The 14,890-nt window shown below is 50.5% G+C and overlaps 1 protein-coding gene across 1 annotated transcript; it reads left to right on the top strand.

Annotated features, from left to right (window-relative positions):
* The first annotated feature begins 1,194 nt into the window (after positions 1 to 1,194).
* LOC123147056 (putative receptor protein kinase ZmPK1) lies at positions 1,195 to 3,968 on the top strand. The gene is made up of 2 exons (XM_044566305.1): positions 1,195 to 1,887; positions 2,098 to 3,968. Exons 1-2 carry the CDS (start codon positions 1,228 to 1,230, stop codon positions 3,760 to 3,762), a joined length of 2,325 nt encoding a protein of 774 aa, XP_044422240.1. The 5' UTR covers positions 1,195 to 1,227; the 3' UTR covers positions 3,763 to 3,968.
* Positions 3,969 to 14,890: the final 10,922 nt, after the last annotated feature.

Here is a 14,890-nt window from a genome sequence, read left to right as displayed (position 1 = left end):
CTAAGAATGCCCAAAAGTCTACGAAAATCTTCTTTACTTGCCTTACAATTTAATGGTAAGCCAAGGTGGGTTATTGCCATATGCGAAAGCATGCACCCGATGTGATTGCAACAGTATGGTAGCAAAGAAGTCATCACAATTGATAGGGCGAGATGGAGCTCTTGAAAAGATTACAACTCAGTCCCAACACACCTATGAAAATCTCCAACAGAGAGACGACCACCTACACATGAGCCGATGAAGTGCGAAGGAAGACAACAGTGGCGGAGTTTGACAGAAATGCCAGGGGGGCAAAAAACAAACTATACATGTTTGGGGGGGGGGGGGGGGGGGGGGGCTAATAAGAATACTTTGTCCAAATTATATCCACCTAAAAAAATTCCTTCAAGGATTTGTGTTGGGCTGGGGGCCACAACCCCCTCAGCTATACATATAGCTCCGCCATTGGAAGACAATAACAACGTCGACGTAAGTTGAAAGCCTTTATGACACAGTGTCTGGAGTAAAGACATCTAAAAGACCCACTAGCGATGAAAGAGCATCACCCTGGGGAAGACCATGACCATGCCAAATAGGCGGACCAGGAGCACCATTTTGGAGAGTTCTTGAGAATGTCGACGATAATATAAAGGAAATCCATGCTCCCCACCTTGGACCAAAACCTTTAGCTCTCAAGACTTCCAAAAGATAGGGTATGACAGGCAAATAATAAACATATAATTGAAGAGACTATCTCTTAGTCAAAGAGAAGGAAAAATTCTTTCATATTTCTTTCTCTTCCATGTTAGCAATCATCCTACATAAGGTTGAGACATAGTAAACCATTGTAATGCCAAGTATATAAGAATTAAGGAAGTCTATGTTCATTGACATGGTCATGCATGTTGCTTGTGTGTTAGTGTTTCTTTCGCAAATACTTTGACTTCCGCCGAGTCAACTGTCAACAAGAATGGCTGCTGGTCAAGCACAAACGCACGCAAGTGGGCTGCTAATGCACTCCTACGTGTACATAATGTTAAGATGGAATTATTTATCCACAAGTCCATGTACTTGACGCTGGTCTTACGCAAAGCAAGTGTGTCCATGGCTGCTACGGCGCCAAAACATAACGGCAATGGCGTCTGACTCTGACCAGACCAGCATATATAAAAACTCGACGAGCTTATCTCCCGTGCACATGTACACTGGGAAAACAAACACCACGGCGCGCGAGCTGGTGGTATCACGATGAGAGCGCTCGCGATCCTCCTAGTGATCACCACTGCGGCGACCTTGCCTCATGTTGCTCTCGCGACAAGCGATGATCAGCGCCAAACGAGCATCCTGTGGCGCCGCGGCTCCATCGCCGTGGGGGACGACGCCCTGGTGTCCCCCAGCGGCGGCTTCTCGTGCGGCTTCCACCGCGTCGCCACCAACGCCTACGTATTCGCCATCTGGTTCACCGCCTCGGCCGATCCGCGCACCCTCGCGTGGGCAGCCAACCGCGACGCCCCCGTGAACGGCATGGGCTCCCGCGCCGAGCTTCTCGGGGATGGAACCCTGGTGCTGCGGGACTTCGACGGGCTGGCCACGTGGAGCACCAACACAAGCGGCACCGGCGCCGATCGCGCGCAGCTGCTCAACACCGGCAACCTTGTTGTGTCCGACGCCGCCGGCCGCACCCTGTGGCAGAGCTTCGACTGGCCCACCGACACGCTCCACCCCGGGCAGCTCATCACGCGGCGCGCGCGCCTCGTGTCGGCAAAGGCGAGGGGCTCCACCTCCTCCGGCTACTACAGCTTCTACTTCGACAATTTCAACATCCTCAACCTCGTGTACGACGGCCCGGAGATCAACATGAACTACTGGCCGAGCCCCTTCAAGACGTGGGTGGAAAACAAGCGGACGGTCTTCAACAGCAGCCGGCTCGGCAGCCTCGATGACCGCGGCCGCTTCTCGGGGAGCGATAATCTGCGGTTCGCCGCCTCCGACATGGGCGCCGCTGGGCAAGTCATGCGGCGGCTGACGCTGGACTACGATGGGAACCTCCGGGCGTACAGCCTCGACGCCGCCGCCGGCGGGGTCTGGCGCGTCACGTGGGTGGCGCTCTCGCGGCAGTGCAGCGTGCACGGGATCTGCGGCCGGTACGGCGTGTGCGCGTACGGGCTGGCCGGACCGGCGTGCGCGTGCCCCGAGGGGTTCGTGCCCAGCGACCCCGGCGACTGGAGCAAAGGCTGCCGGCGCTTGTTCGACATCCAGTGCGGCGAGGACGTGTTCTTCGCCGAGCTGGCGAACGTGGACTACTGGGGGTTCGACAAAAAGTTCCGCCAGATGGCCACCATCGACGAGTGCCGGCAGCTGTGCATCGACGACTGCAGATGCGAGGCGTTCGCCTACAAGAAGGGGGGAGCTGGCTTCTGCTACACGAAGGCCTCTCTGTGGAACGGTCGGAGCTCGGACCCCATTCAGTTCATGTACTTCAAGGTGCCTACACGCGTCCAGAAGAAGCTCAACCTGTCGTCCGTGTTGGGCCTGCGCTTCGACGGCCATGGCTGCAGCACCACGCAAGAACGAAACGTCAACGTCGGCTACTCGCCCTCCCGTCACCTAAAGAACTACAGCGGCAGCAAGATAAAGTTCGTCTACCTGTACAGCTTCCTGGGGGGATTGTTCGTCGTGGAAGCGGTCGTCATCATCGCCGGCTACCTGTTCGTCTTCCGAGCCGACCCGGCCGCGGTCCAACGTGTCCACGACGATGGCTACACCTTGGCGATGAGCCACTTCAGGAAGTTCACGTACGACGAACTGTCCAGCGCTACCTGCGATTTTGGCGAGGAGCTCGGGAGGGGTGCGTCGGGGGCGGTGTACAAGGGCGTCTTGGACGACGGCCGGGACGTGGCCGTGACGCGGCTGGTGGAGGCGACGACGCCGCAGGCCGAGGAGGTGTTCCGGTCGGAGCTGAGCGTCATCGGACGGATCAACCACATGAACCTGGTCCGGATATGGGGCTTCTGCTCCGAGCGCTCGCACAGGCTCCTCGTCTCCGAGTACGTCGAGAACGGCTCGCTGGCCAAGGCCCTCTTCGGCGGGGAGCCCGCGCTGGGGTGGCCGTCGAGGTACAAGATCGCCGTCGGCGTCGCCAAGGGGCTGGCCTACCTCCACCACGAGTGCCTCGAGTGGATCCTGCACTGCGACATGAAGCCGGAGAACGTTCTGCTGGACGCCGACCTGGAGCCCAAGATCACCGGCTTCGGCCTGGTGAAGCTGCTCAGCCGGGAAGAGGACGCGTGCGGCCAGGCGCCGTCCCGTGTCCAGGGAACAAGGGGGTACGTCGCGCCGGAGTGGGCGCTGAGCCTCCCGATCACCGGGAAGGCCGACGTGTACAGCTTCGGCGTCGTGCTTCTCGAGCTGCTCCGTGGGCAGAGGGTCAGCGAGTGGGCGGCGGTGGAGGGCGTGCCCGGAGGTGATGAGCAGGCACGTGTGGATCTACAGGAGATCGTAGCGTGGTTCCAGGGCCAGACGCTGGAATGCCAAGGTGAGCGCTCGGCGCCGTGGCTGGATGAGTTCGTGGATGCACGGTTGCTCGGCGACTTCAACCGCTCGCAGGCGGCGGTGATGCTGGAGGTGGCGGTCACGTGCGTGGAGGATGATCCCAGCAGGAGGCCGAGCATGAACGCCGTTGCGCAAAAGCTTCTCTCGGCGCACGATGTGGTAGGCTCGGCGTCCCTGCGCCGTGTGTGTCCGGTTCCTGTCCATGGAATCAGTAGTCTGCACTTCGTCTGAATCTCTTGCGGTTAGTAATCTGCCAACGAAAAGTTTGGCAATGTTGCTACTACAAAGGTGTACTCCGTGGTAAGTGATATGGATCGAAGGGAATAGTGTTTTAGGGTGGGCATGTAGGAGTAACTTAGATTTAGACACCTCAACGCTAATATGCGTACGCGGTAACAGAATACGTTATCGCAACATTAAGGAACCCGAGACAAAATGAGTCACCATCTGAATAAATAAATGAAAGTTTGCATGATATGTTAACCATTATAAAGGTAATAATAACATGGACTAAGAGGGTGCTTGGATCCAAATTACTTATTTTAGTCTGACTAAAAATAGTTTTTTTAAAAGGCTAAAGTTCCAAGCACCCCTGACTAAAGAGGGGTTAAAACTAGTCTTGAGACTAAAAAAATTTAGTCAGTGGTACCCTTACTAAAATGTGGATTAGTCCTCTCTCTCCTCATTCAAATCCTCTTCTTCAACACATGCGAGTTCTAGATTGGAGGATTTGGAGGATAATAAATGTTCATTAACTTGATTTTAGTCTTTTTAGTATTTGGATCCAAGCATGGGTGAGGCTAGCAAGTTTTAGTCCCACTACTTTTAGTCATGAGACTAAAACGTATCCAAGCACCCTCTAATAATATATCTACTTCCTACTATGACGGTATGACCGGTCTTAATTAACATGGTGTGCAGGGCTGTCTTCAGAAATTTTGGGGCCCGGGACGAAATACAAAATGGGACCTAAACTTTCAAAAAATTGTATAGGTAAAGAACTATCCAACAACTACTCCATGCAAAAGCATCCAAAAATTAGCTCGGCTGCACAAAATATTTAAAACTGAATCTCAACAAAATAAATAAGATATGGAAAAAATAAAAATAAGGGATACAAAAAGAATACCAAATCAATAGTTTGCTTCATCCACGCCTCCCACGTGTAGACACTCCTGTTGTTGCTGAGCGCCAATGAAATATATTTTCATCTTATTTTTTTGTAACATGAAATAAAGTCGATATAAAAAGGCATCCATTTTGTGTTTAATTCATACATACACACAGTTCTTTTCAATTCAAATATTGTTTGATGTTCGAATGCATCGATTGATTTAGAAATAAGAGCAACTCCAACGGGCTGACCCAAACGGACGGCGCTTTTGTCCGCTTTTTGTCCGTTTGGGTCGGCCCGGCGGACACAAACGTCCGATGCTGTGTTTGGATCGGCACGAGCGTCCAACGCTGGCCCGACCCATTTTGTCGGCGCGCCAAAAAAAGTATTGCAAGCATTTTGAAAATAAATACATGCATTTAATTAAACATAAAAGTCGGCCACGAAGGCCAGCAAAAGTCCACATTACATTAATTAAAACACTAAAAACTAGACGACGCACTGCTCTAGGCGTCCTCGTTGGCGGCGGCGTCTGCATCGGGACCGATGAGGTCGATCAACGTCGGTGCAGGGCCGGCCCAGGGGAACGCCGTGTTCCAGACGGCGATGATGTCAGGCTTTGCCGCCGCTGCCTGGGCCTGGCGCACCTCCTCTTCGGCCTCGCGCTCGAGCATCTGCAGGCGCTCGCCCTCCCGGTGCTCCTCGGCCAGCCGAACACGGCGCCAGTGGTCGAGGTAGGCCGCCTCCTGCTTCTCCGTCGCCCCGAGCCAGATCGGTAGAGCGCTGACCCACTCGCGCACTACTCCGGTTCAGGAGTAGCGCTCGAGGTAGACCGGCTCCTCCGGCTCGGCTTTGGGAGGGGACGGCGGGGCCACTGGCGGCACGACATAGTCGCCCGCCGCAGAGAGGGCCATGGCCTCCGCCGTGGCAGCCTCGAAATCCACCTCGTCCGCCTCCCTCCATCACTCCTCCTCCTCGCTCTCCTTGATGGCCGTCTGGTAGGTGGCCTCGGCCTCCTGGTCCTCGTCGCGGACAACGAGCGCGGGCGGTGGTAGGCTGTGGTCGACCCCGCAGACGCCGTGTCGCCTCGCCTCCTCGTGCTCGAAGGCGAACCATCGAGCCTAGTTGGGTGAGTCGACGGCGAAGTGCGGGTCGGCGCGCTGCTCCGACGTTAGCAACGCCCGCCGGCGCCGCACCTCCTCCACATGGGCCCTCGCCGTCCGCGGCGCCGCCGACACTGGGATCCTCTCCAGATCCAAATGACAGTCATGCGGCAGCGTCACATCCGGGTACGGCAGAGGCACACGGTGGTGCTAGTGCCACTCAGCCTGGTCCAACGACACGTTGATGCGCTGCCTCTGACGGGGAGCGCGCGCCGGCGCGGGGAGGGCGGGGAGGGAGCGGGAATGGCGGGCGGGGGCTTTGCCCTTGCGGCTGCTGCCGATGCCGGAGAAGAAACCCATACTGGCGGTGGCTAGGGTTGTCGCCGGCGTGGAGGCAGAGGTGGCCAGATGGGGACGGGGGGCGAGTGGTAGTGGATGAGGACGGCCCCGCCACACGCCCGGCTTAAAAAAGGAGGACCGCCGTCGCTGACGCGTGGGCCCAAGGTGGGCGGTCGTCATAAATTATGTTGACCATCATAGTTGGACGGCCGCCAGGTGGGGACGCAGCGGATGGCGAGGAGACGCGCGGCACGTCCGCGCCAACGCCATTCCAGGCGCAATTTTAGGCCGGAAATGGGTCGGCGCGGACGCCGAGCGGACACGATTTGAGTTTAGATCGGCGCGTTGGGTCACCACTTTTGTCCGCGCCGACCCAAACGGACGCGGACGGTCAAAATGAGTCGCCCCATTTGAGTTGCTCTAAACACACACAGAATGTCAATTCAAATGCATCTTCGATTGCTGTTTGCCTGTTTCCGTCCAAGAAATTACCCACGGATCCATGGCTGAGGAGAAGGTGTTTCGGCTTTGGAGTCGTAGCTCATCTTGGGCATAACAGAGGCAAGACCAGTGCCTGGCAGCAGCGGCAGGACGGCCGGTCGGAGACCAGGGAGTAGTGCCATGGCGCTAGGGCGAAGCAACTAGCCAGCGGTCTGCAGCAGGCCACATCGGTCATTAATTCATGGACCGGAGCATGGGAGATGGCAAGAGGCGGCCCATGCGTGCTAGGGTAGGACTGAGGTATGGGGGGATGCAGGCGGAGGCTTGGTAGTGGGTCTAGACCCTAGGGCTCAGTCCGAAGCAGGCGTCCCACATATTGCGAAAGACAATGTCGATCGACTCGCATACGGACGTGCGGGACAGAACCAGGCAGTTTGCCTTCCATTTTTTTCTCTGATCGGGCCCCATAATTTTTTTTGGGGGGGAGAGGGGGGCTGTGCGGTCGACCAGTTTGGCCCCCTCATTGACGGGCTTGATGATGTGTTTAATACTAGCGTACAACCAACAAATCTTGGCGAGCATTCATTATTTCAGATGTTTCCCATAAAGGCTCCCGGCCCAGATGGTTTTCCAGCACACTTTTTTCAGCGGCATTGGGATCTTTGTGGCGAGGAAGTGACAGGTATGGTAATAAGACTACTTGAAGGAGATGATTCACCGGAGGATATCAATAACACGTTCATCGTTTTGATTCCCAAGATTGCTAGTCCAAAAAATTTAGGACAATTTCGGCCGATAAGCCTTTGTAATGTGATCTACAAGATCACTTCCAAGGTTTTAGCTAACAGGCTGATGATAATCCTTCCGGATGTGATTTCTGAAGAGCAGTCAACTTTTGTCCCGGGACGTCTGATTATAGATAACTTTATTACAACTTATGAATATTTGCATTACATGAAAACGAGAAGGGTGAAGGCAATCATTTCTGTGCTCTGAAGCTTGACATGATGAAGGCCTATGATAGGCTTGAGTGGTCATATCTCAAAGCGGTGATGCTAAAACTGGGTGTCAGCCCGAGGTTTACTGAAACCATCATGAGGTGTGTATCTTCGGTTTCTTTCTCAGTTCTTTTTAATGGTGGAATTCTGGATGCTTTCAGGCCCTCACGGGGTTTGCGACAAGGGGACCCTATCTCCCCTTATTTATTTCTGTTGGCGGCTGAGGGCCTCTCTTGCTTACTGAAAGCACAAGATGTAGGGATTAGAGGATTTTCTGTTGCGGCCACAGCGCCGGCGGTAAACCACCTCCTCTTTGCGGATGACAATTTGCTTTTCTTTGAGGCAACAACGGAGAGTGCAATTAAAGTCCAGGAGTTGCTGAAGAAATATTGTGATGCGTCAGGCCAACGCATCAACACAGAAAAATCGTCAATATACTTCAGCAAAGGTGTGTCAGATCCATTGAGGAATGTGGTTAAAGGTTTGCTTGATGTGCATAATGAATCGCTTTCGAAGAAATATCTTGGGCTACCAACTGATGTTGGCAGCTCGAAGGAGGGGTGCTTTCGGTACCTAAAAGACAGAATTTGGAAGCAGGTACAAGGATGGATGGAAAAGTTCTTATCAGCTAGAGGGAAGGAAGTTCTCATTAAATTGGTAGCACAATCCATACCAACTTATTCTATGGCTTGTTTCAAATTGCCAAGAGGTTTGTGTCAGTGATACGTCTCCAACGTATCTATAATTTTTGATTGTTCCATGCTATTATATTATCAACCTTGGATGTTTTATATGCATTTATATGCTATTTCATATGATTTTTGGGACTAACCTATTAACCCAGAGCCCAGTGCCAGTTTCTGTTTTCCCTTGTTTTAGGGTTTCAAAGAAAAGGAAAATCAAACGGAGTCCAATTGAACTGAAACTTCATGGAACTCATTTTTGGAAGGAAAGAAGCCCAGAAGACTCGGAGTGCATGTCAGGGGACCTTCGAGGAGGCCACGAGGTAGGGGGGGCGCCCTCCACCCTCATGGCCCCCCTGACGTACTTCTTCCGCCTATATATCTCCATATACCCTAAAAACATCCGGGAGCAAAATAGATCGGGAGTTCCGCCGCCAGAAGCCTCCGTAGCCACCGAAAGCCAATCTAGACCCGTTCCGGCACCCTGCCGGAGGGGGGAATGTTGGGGAACGTTGCAGAAAACAAAAAATTTCCTACGGTTTCACCAAGATCCATCTATGAGTTCATCTAGCAATGAGTGATCAGATTGCATCTACATACCTTTGTAGATCACGCGCGGAAGCGTTCAAAGAACGGGGATGAGGAAGTCGTACTCGACGTGATCCAAATCACCGGAGATCCTAGCGCCGAACAGACGGCACCTCCGTGTTCAACACACGTACGGTCAGCGTGACGTCTCCTCCTTGTTGATCCAGCAAGGGGGAAGGAGTGGTTGATGAAGATCCAGCAGCACAACAGCGTGGTGGTGGATGCAGGGGTCACCGCAGCAGGGCTTCGCCGATCTACTGCGAGAGGGAGAGGTGTAGCAGGGGAGAGGGAGGCGCCAAGACTCAAGGGTGCGGCTGCCCTCCCTCCCCCCCTCTATATATAGGGTCCCCAAGGGGGGGGGGGCGCCGGCCCTGGAAATCCAATCTCCCAAGGGGTGGCGGCCAAGGGGGGGTTGAGTGCCCCCCAAGGCAAGTGGGGTGCCCCCCACCCTAGGGTTCCCAACCCTAGGCGCAGGGGGAAGGCCCAAGGAGGGCGCACCATCCCACTAGGGGCTGGTTCCCCTCCCACTTCAGCCCATGGGGCCCTCCGGGATAGGTGGCCCCACCCGGTGGACCCCCGGGACCCTTCCGGTGGTCCCGGTACAATACCGGTGACCCCGAAACTTGTCCCGATGGTCGAAATAGCACTTCATATATATAATTCTTTACCTCCGAACCATTCCGGAACTCCTCGTGATGTCCGGGATCTCATCCGGGACTCCGAACAACTTTTGGGTTACTGCATATTCATATCTCTACAACCCTAGCATCACCGAACCTTAAGTGTGTAGACCCTACGGGTTCGGGAGACATGTAGACATAACCGAGATGGCTATCCGGTCAATAACCAACAGCGGGATCTGGATACCCATGTTTGCTCCCACATGCTCCTCGATGATCTCATCGGATGAACCACGATGTCGAGGATTCAAGCAACCCCGTATACTATTCCCTTTGTCAATCGGTATGTTACTTGCCCGAGATTCGATCGTCGGTATCCCAATACCTCGTTCAATCTCGTTACCGGCAAGTCACTTTACTCGTACCATAATGCATGATCCCGTGACCAGACACTTGGTCACTTTGAGCTCATTATGATGATGCATTACCGAGTGGGCCCAGAGATGCCTCTCCGTTATACGGAGTGACAAATCCCAGTCTTGATCCGTGTCAACCCAACGACACTTTCGGAGATACCCGTAGTATACCTTTATAGTCACCCAGTTACGTTGTGACGTTTGGTACACCCAAAGCACTTCTACGGTATCCGGGAGTTACACGATCTCATGGTCTAAGGAAAAGATACTTTGACATTGGAAAAACTCTAGCAAACGAACTATACGATCTTGTGCTATGTTTAGGATTGGGTCTTGTCCATCACATCATTCTCCTAATGATGTGATCTCATTATCAATGACATCCAATGTCCATAGTCAGGAAACCATGACTATCTGTTGATCAACGAGCTAGTTAACTAGAGGCTTACTAGGGGCATGTTGGTGTCTAAGTATTCACACATGTATTACGATTTCCGGATAACACAATTATAGCATGAATAAAAGACAATTATCATGAACAAGGAAATATAATAATAATCATTTTATTATTGCCTCTTGGGCATATTTCCAACAGTCTCCCACTTGCACTAGAGTCAATAATCTAGTTAGATTGTGATGAATCGAACACCCATGGAATTCTGGTGTTGATCATGTTTTGCTCTAGGGAGAGGTTTAGTCAATGGATCTGCTACATTCAGGTCCGTATGTACTTTACAAATATCTATGTATCCATCTTGAACATTTTCAAGAATGGAGTTGAAGCGACGCTTGATGTGCCTTGTCTTCTTGTGAAACCTGGGCTCCTTGGCAAGTGCAATAGCTCCAGTGTTGTCACAGAAGAGTTTGATCGGCCCCGACACATTGGGTATGACTCCTAGGTCGGTGATGAACTCCTTCACCCAAATTACTTCATGCGCTACCTCCGAGGCTGCCATGTACTCCGCTTCACATGTAGATCCCGCCACAACACTCTGCTTGCAACTGCACCAGCTTACTGCCCCACCATTCAAAATATACACGTATCCGGTTTGTGACTTAGAGTCATCCAGATCTGTGTTGAAGCTAGCGTCGACGTAACCCTTTACGACGAGCTCTTCGTCACCTCCATAAACGAGAAACATTTCCTTAGTCCTTTTCAGGTACTTCAGGATATTCTTGACCGCTATCTAGTGTTCCTTGCCGGGATTACTTTGGTACCTACCTACCAAACTTACGGCAAGGTTTACATCAGGTCTGGTACACAGCATGGCATACATAATAGAACCTATGGCTGAGGCATAGGGGATGACACTCATCTTTTCTATATCTTCTGCCGTGGTTGGACATTGAGCTGAGCTCAATTTCACACCTTGCAACATAGGCAAGAACCCCTTCTTAGACTGATCCATATTGAACTTCTTCAATATCTTATCAAGGTATGTGCTTTGTGAAAGACCTATGAGGCGTCTTGATCTGTCTCTATAGATCTTGATGCCTAATATATAAGCAGCTTCTCCAAGGTCCTTCATTGAAAAACTCTTATTCAAGTAGGCCTTAATGCTGTCCAAAAGCTCTATATCATTTCCCATCAAAAGTATGTCATCTACATATAATATGAGAAATGCTACAGAGCTCCCACTCACTTTCTTGTAAATGCAGGCTTCTCCATAAGTCTGCATAAACCCAAACGCTTTGATCATCTCATCAAAGCGAATGTTCCAACTCCGAGATGCTTGCACCAGCCCATAAATCGAGCGTTGGAGCTTGCACACCTTGTCAGTATTCTTAGGATCGACAAAACCTTCCGGCTGCATCATATACAATTCTTCCTTAAGGTAACCATTAAGGAATGCCGTTTTGACGTCCATTTGCCATATCTCATAATCATAGAATGCGGCAATTGCTAACATGATTCGGACGGACTTCAGCTTCGCTACCGGTGAGAAAGTCTCATCGTAGTCAACCCCTTGAACTTGTCGATAACCCTTAGCGACAAGCCGAGCTTTATAGATGGTCACATTACCATCCGCGTCTGTCTTCTTCTTAAAGACCCATTTATTTTCTATGGCTCGCCGCTCAACGAGCAAGTCAGTCAAAGTCCAAACTTCATTTTCATACATGGATCCTATCTCGGATTTCATGGCTTCCAGCCATTTGTCGGAATCCGGGCCCGCCATCGCTTCTTCATAGTTCGAAGGTTCACCGTTGTCTAACAACATGATTTCCAAGACAGGGTTGCCGTACCACTCTGGTGCGGAACGTGTCCTTGTGGACCTACGAAGTTTAGTAGCAACTTGATCTGAAGTTTCATGATCATCATCATTAACTTCCTCTCTAGTCGGTGCAGGCACCTCAGGAACATTTTCTTGAGTTGCGCCATTTTCCGGTTCAAGAGGTAATACTTCATCAAGTTCTACTTTCCTCCCACTTACTTCTTTCGAGAGAAACTCCTTCTCTAGAAAGGATCCATTCTTGGCAACAAAGATCTTGCCTTCGGATCTGAGGTAGAAGGTATACCCAATAGTTTCTTTAGGGTATCCTATGAAGACGCATTTTTCCGACTTGGGTTCGAGCTTTTCAGGTTGAAGTTTCTTGACATAAGCATTGCATCCCCAAACTTTTAGAAACGACAGCTTAGGTTTCTTCCCAAACCATAACTCAAACAGTGTTGTCTCAACGGATTTTGATGGAGCCCTATTTAAAGTGAATGCGGCAGTCTCTAAAGCATAGCCCCAAAATGATAGCGGTAAATCGGTAAGAGACATCATAGATCGCACCATATCCAATAGAGTGCGATTACGGTGTTCGGACACACCATTACACTGAGGTGTTCCAGGCGGCGTTAGTTGTGAAACTATTCCACATTTTCTTAAGTGTGTGCCAAACTCGCGACTCAAGTATTCTCCTCCACGATCTGATCGCAAGAACTTGATTTTCCTGTCACGTTGATTCTCAACCTCACTCTGAAATTCTTAGAACTTTTCAAAGGTCTCAGACTTGTGTTTCATTAAATAGACATACCCATATCTACTCAAGTCATTAGTGATGGTGAGAACATAACGATAACCACCGCGAGCCTCAACACTCATTGGACCGCACACATCAGTATGTATGATTTCCAATAAGTTGGTTGCTCGCTCTGTTGTTCCTGAGAACGGAGTCTTGGTCATTTTACCCATGAGGCATGGTTCGCACGTGTCAAATGATTCGTAATCAAGAGACTTTAAAAGTCCATCTGCATGGAGCTTCTTCATGCGTTTGACACCTATGTGACCAAGGCGGCAGTGCCACAAGTATGTGGGACTATCATTATCAACCTTACATCTTTTGGTACTCACACTATGAATATGTGTAGCATTACGCTCGAGATTCATTAAGAATAAACCATTCACCATCGGAGCATGACCATAAAACATATCTCTCATATAAATAGAACAACCATTATTCTCAGATTTAAATGAGTAGCCATCTCGAATTAAACAAGATCCTGATACAATGTTCATGCTCAAAGCTGGCACTAAATAACAATTATTGAGGTTTAAAACTAATCCCGTAGGTAAATGTAGAGGCAGCATGCCGACGGCAATCACATTGACCTTGGAACCATTCCTGACGCGCATCGTTACCTCGTCCTTCGCCAGTCTCCGCTTATTCCGCAGCTCCTGTTTTGAGTTACAAATGTGAGCAACTGCACCGGTATCAAATACCCAGGAGCTACTACGAGTACTGGTAAGGTACACATCAATTACATGTATATCACATATACCTTTTGTTTTGCCGGCCTTCTTGTCCGCCAAGTATTTGGGGCAGTTCCGCTTCCAGTGACCACTTTCCTTGTAATAAAAGCACTCAGTCTCGGGCTTGGGTCCATTCTTTGGCTTCTTCCCGGCAAGCGCAACTCCCTTGCCGTCCTTCTTGAAGTTCTTCTTACCCTTGCCTTTCTTGAACTTAGTGGTTTTATTCACCATCAACACTTGATGTTCCTTTTTGACTTCTACCTCTGTTGATTTCAGCATTGCAAATACTTCAGGAATGGTCTTTTCCATCCCCTGCATATTGAAGTTCATCACAAAGCTCTTGTAGCTCGGTGGAAGCGACTGAAGGATTCTGTCAATGACCGCGTCATCCGGGAGATTAACTCCCAGCTAAGTCAAGCGGTTATGTAACCCAGACATAGTGAGTATGTGCTCACTGACAGAACTGTTTTCCTTCATCTTACAGCTGAAGAACTTGTCGGAGACATCATATCTCTCGACCCGGGCATGAGTTTGAAAAACCATTTTCAGCTCTTCGAACATCTCATATGCTCCATGTCTCTCAAAATGCTTTTGGAGCCCCGGTTCTAAGCTGTAAAGCATGCCGCACTGAACGAGGGAGTAATCATCGGTACGTGTTTGCCAAGCGTTCATAACGTCTTGTTCTGCAGGGAGAACAGGTGCGTCACCTAGCGGTGCTTGTAGTACATAATCTTTCTTGGCAGCTATGAGGATGATCCTCAGGTTCCGAACCCAGTCTGTATAGTTGCTGCCATCGTCTTTCAGCTTGGTTTTCTTTAGGAACGCGTTGAAGTTGAGGACAACGTTGGCCATTTGATCTACAATACATGTTGTAAAGATTTTAGACTAAGTTCATGATAATTAAGTTCATCTAAATCAAATTATTCAATGAACTCCCACTTAGATAGACATCCCTCCAGTCATCTAAGTATAACATGATCCGAGTTAACTAGGCCGTGTCCGATCATCACGTGAGACGGACTAGTCAACATTGATGAACATCTTCATGTTGATCGTATCTTCTATACGACTCATGCTCGACCTTTCGATCTTTTGTGTTCCGAGGCCATGTCTGTACATGCTAGGCTCATCAAGTCAACCTAAGTGTTTGCATGTGTAAATCTGTCTTACACCCGTTGTATGTGAACGCTGGAATCTAACACACCGATCATCACGTGGTGCTTCGAAACAACGAACTGTCGCAACGGTGCCCAGTTAGGGGGAACACTTTCTTGAAATTATTATGAGGGATCATCTTATTTACTACCGTCGTTCTAAGTA

The sequence above is a fragment of the Triticum aestivum genome, chromosome 7A, assembly GCF_018294505.1.
Source record: "Triticum aestivum cultivar Chinese Spring chromosome 7A, IWGSC CS RefSeq v2.1, whole genome shotgun sequence".
In the NCBI taxonomy this organism is placed as follows: domain Eukaryota; kingdom Viridiplantae; phylum Streptophyta; class Magnoliopsida; order Poales; family Poaceae; genus Triticum; species Triticum aestivum.
This window is presented reverse-complemented; position numbering and strand designations above follow the sequence as displayed.

Coding starts and splice junctions, on each gene's coding strand:
- LOC123147056 (XM_044566305.1), top strand. CDS start 1,228: ATGAGAGCGCTCGCGATCCTCCTAGTGATCACCACTGCGGCGACCTTG. Junction 1,888..2,097: donor GGGTGGAAAACAAGCGGACG/GTCTTCAACAGC, acceptor CTCTCGCGGCAG/TGCAGCGTGCACGGGATCTG.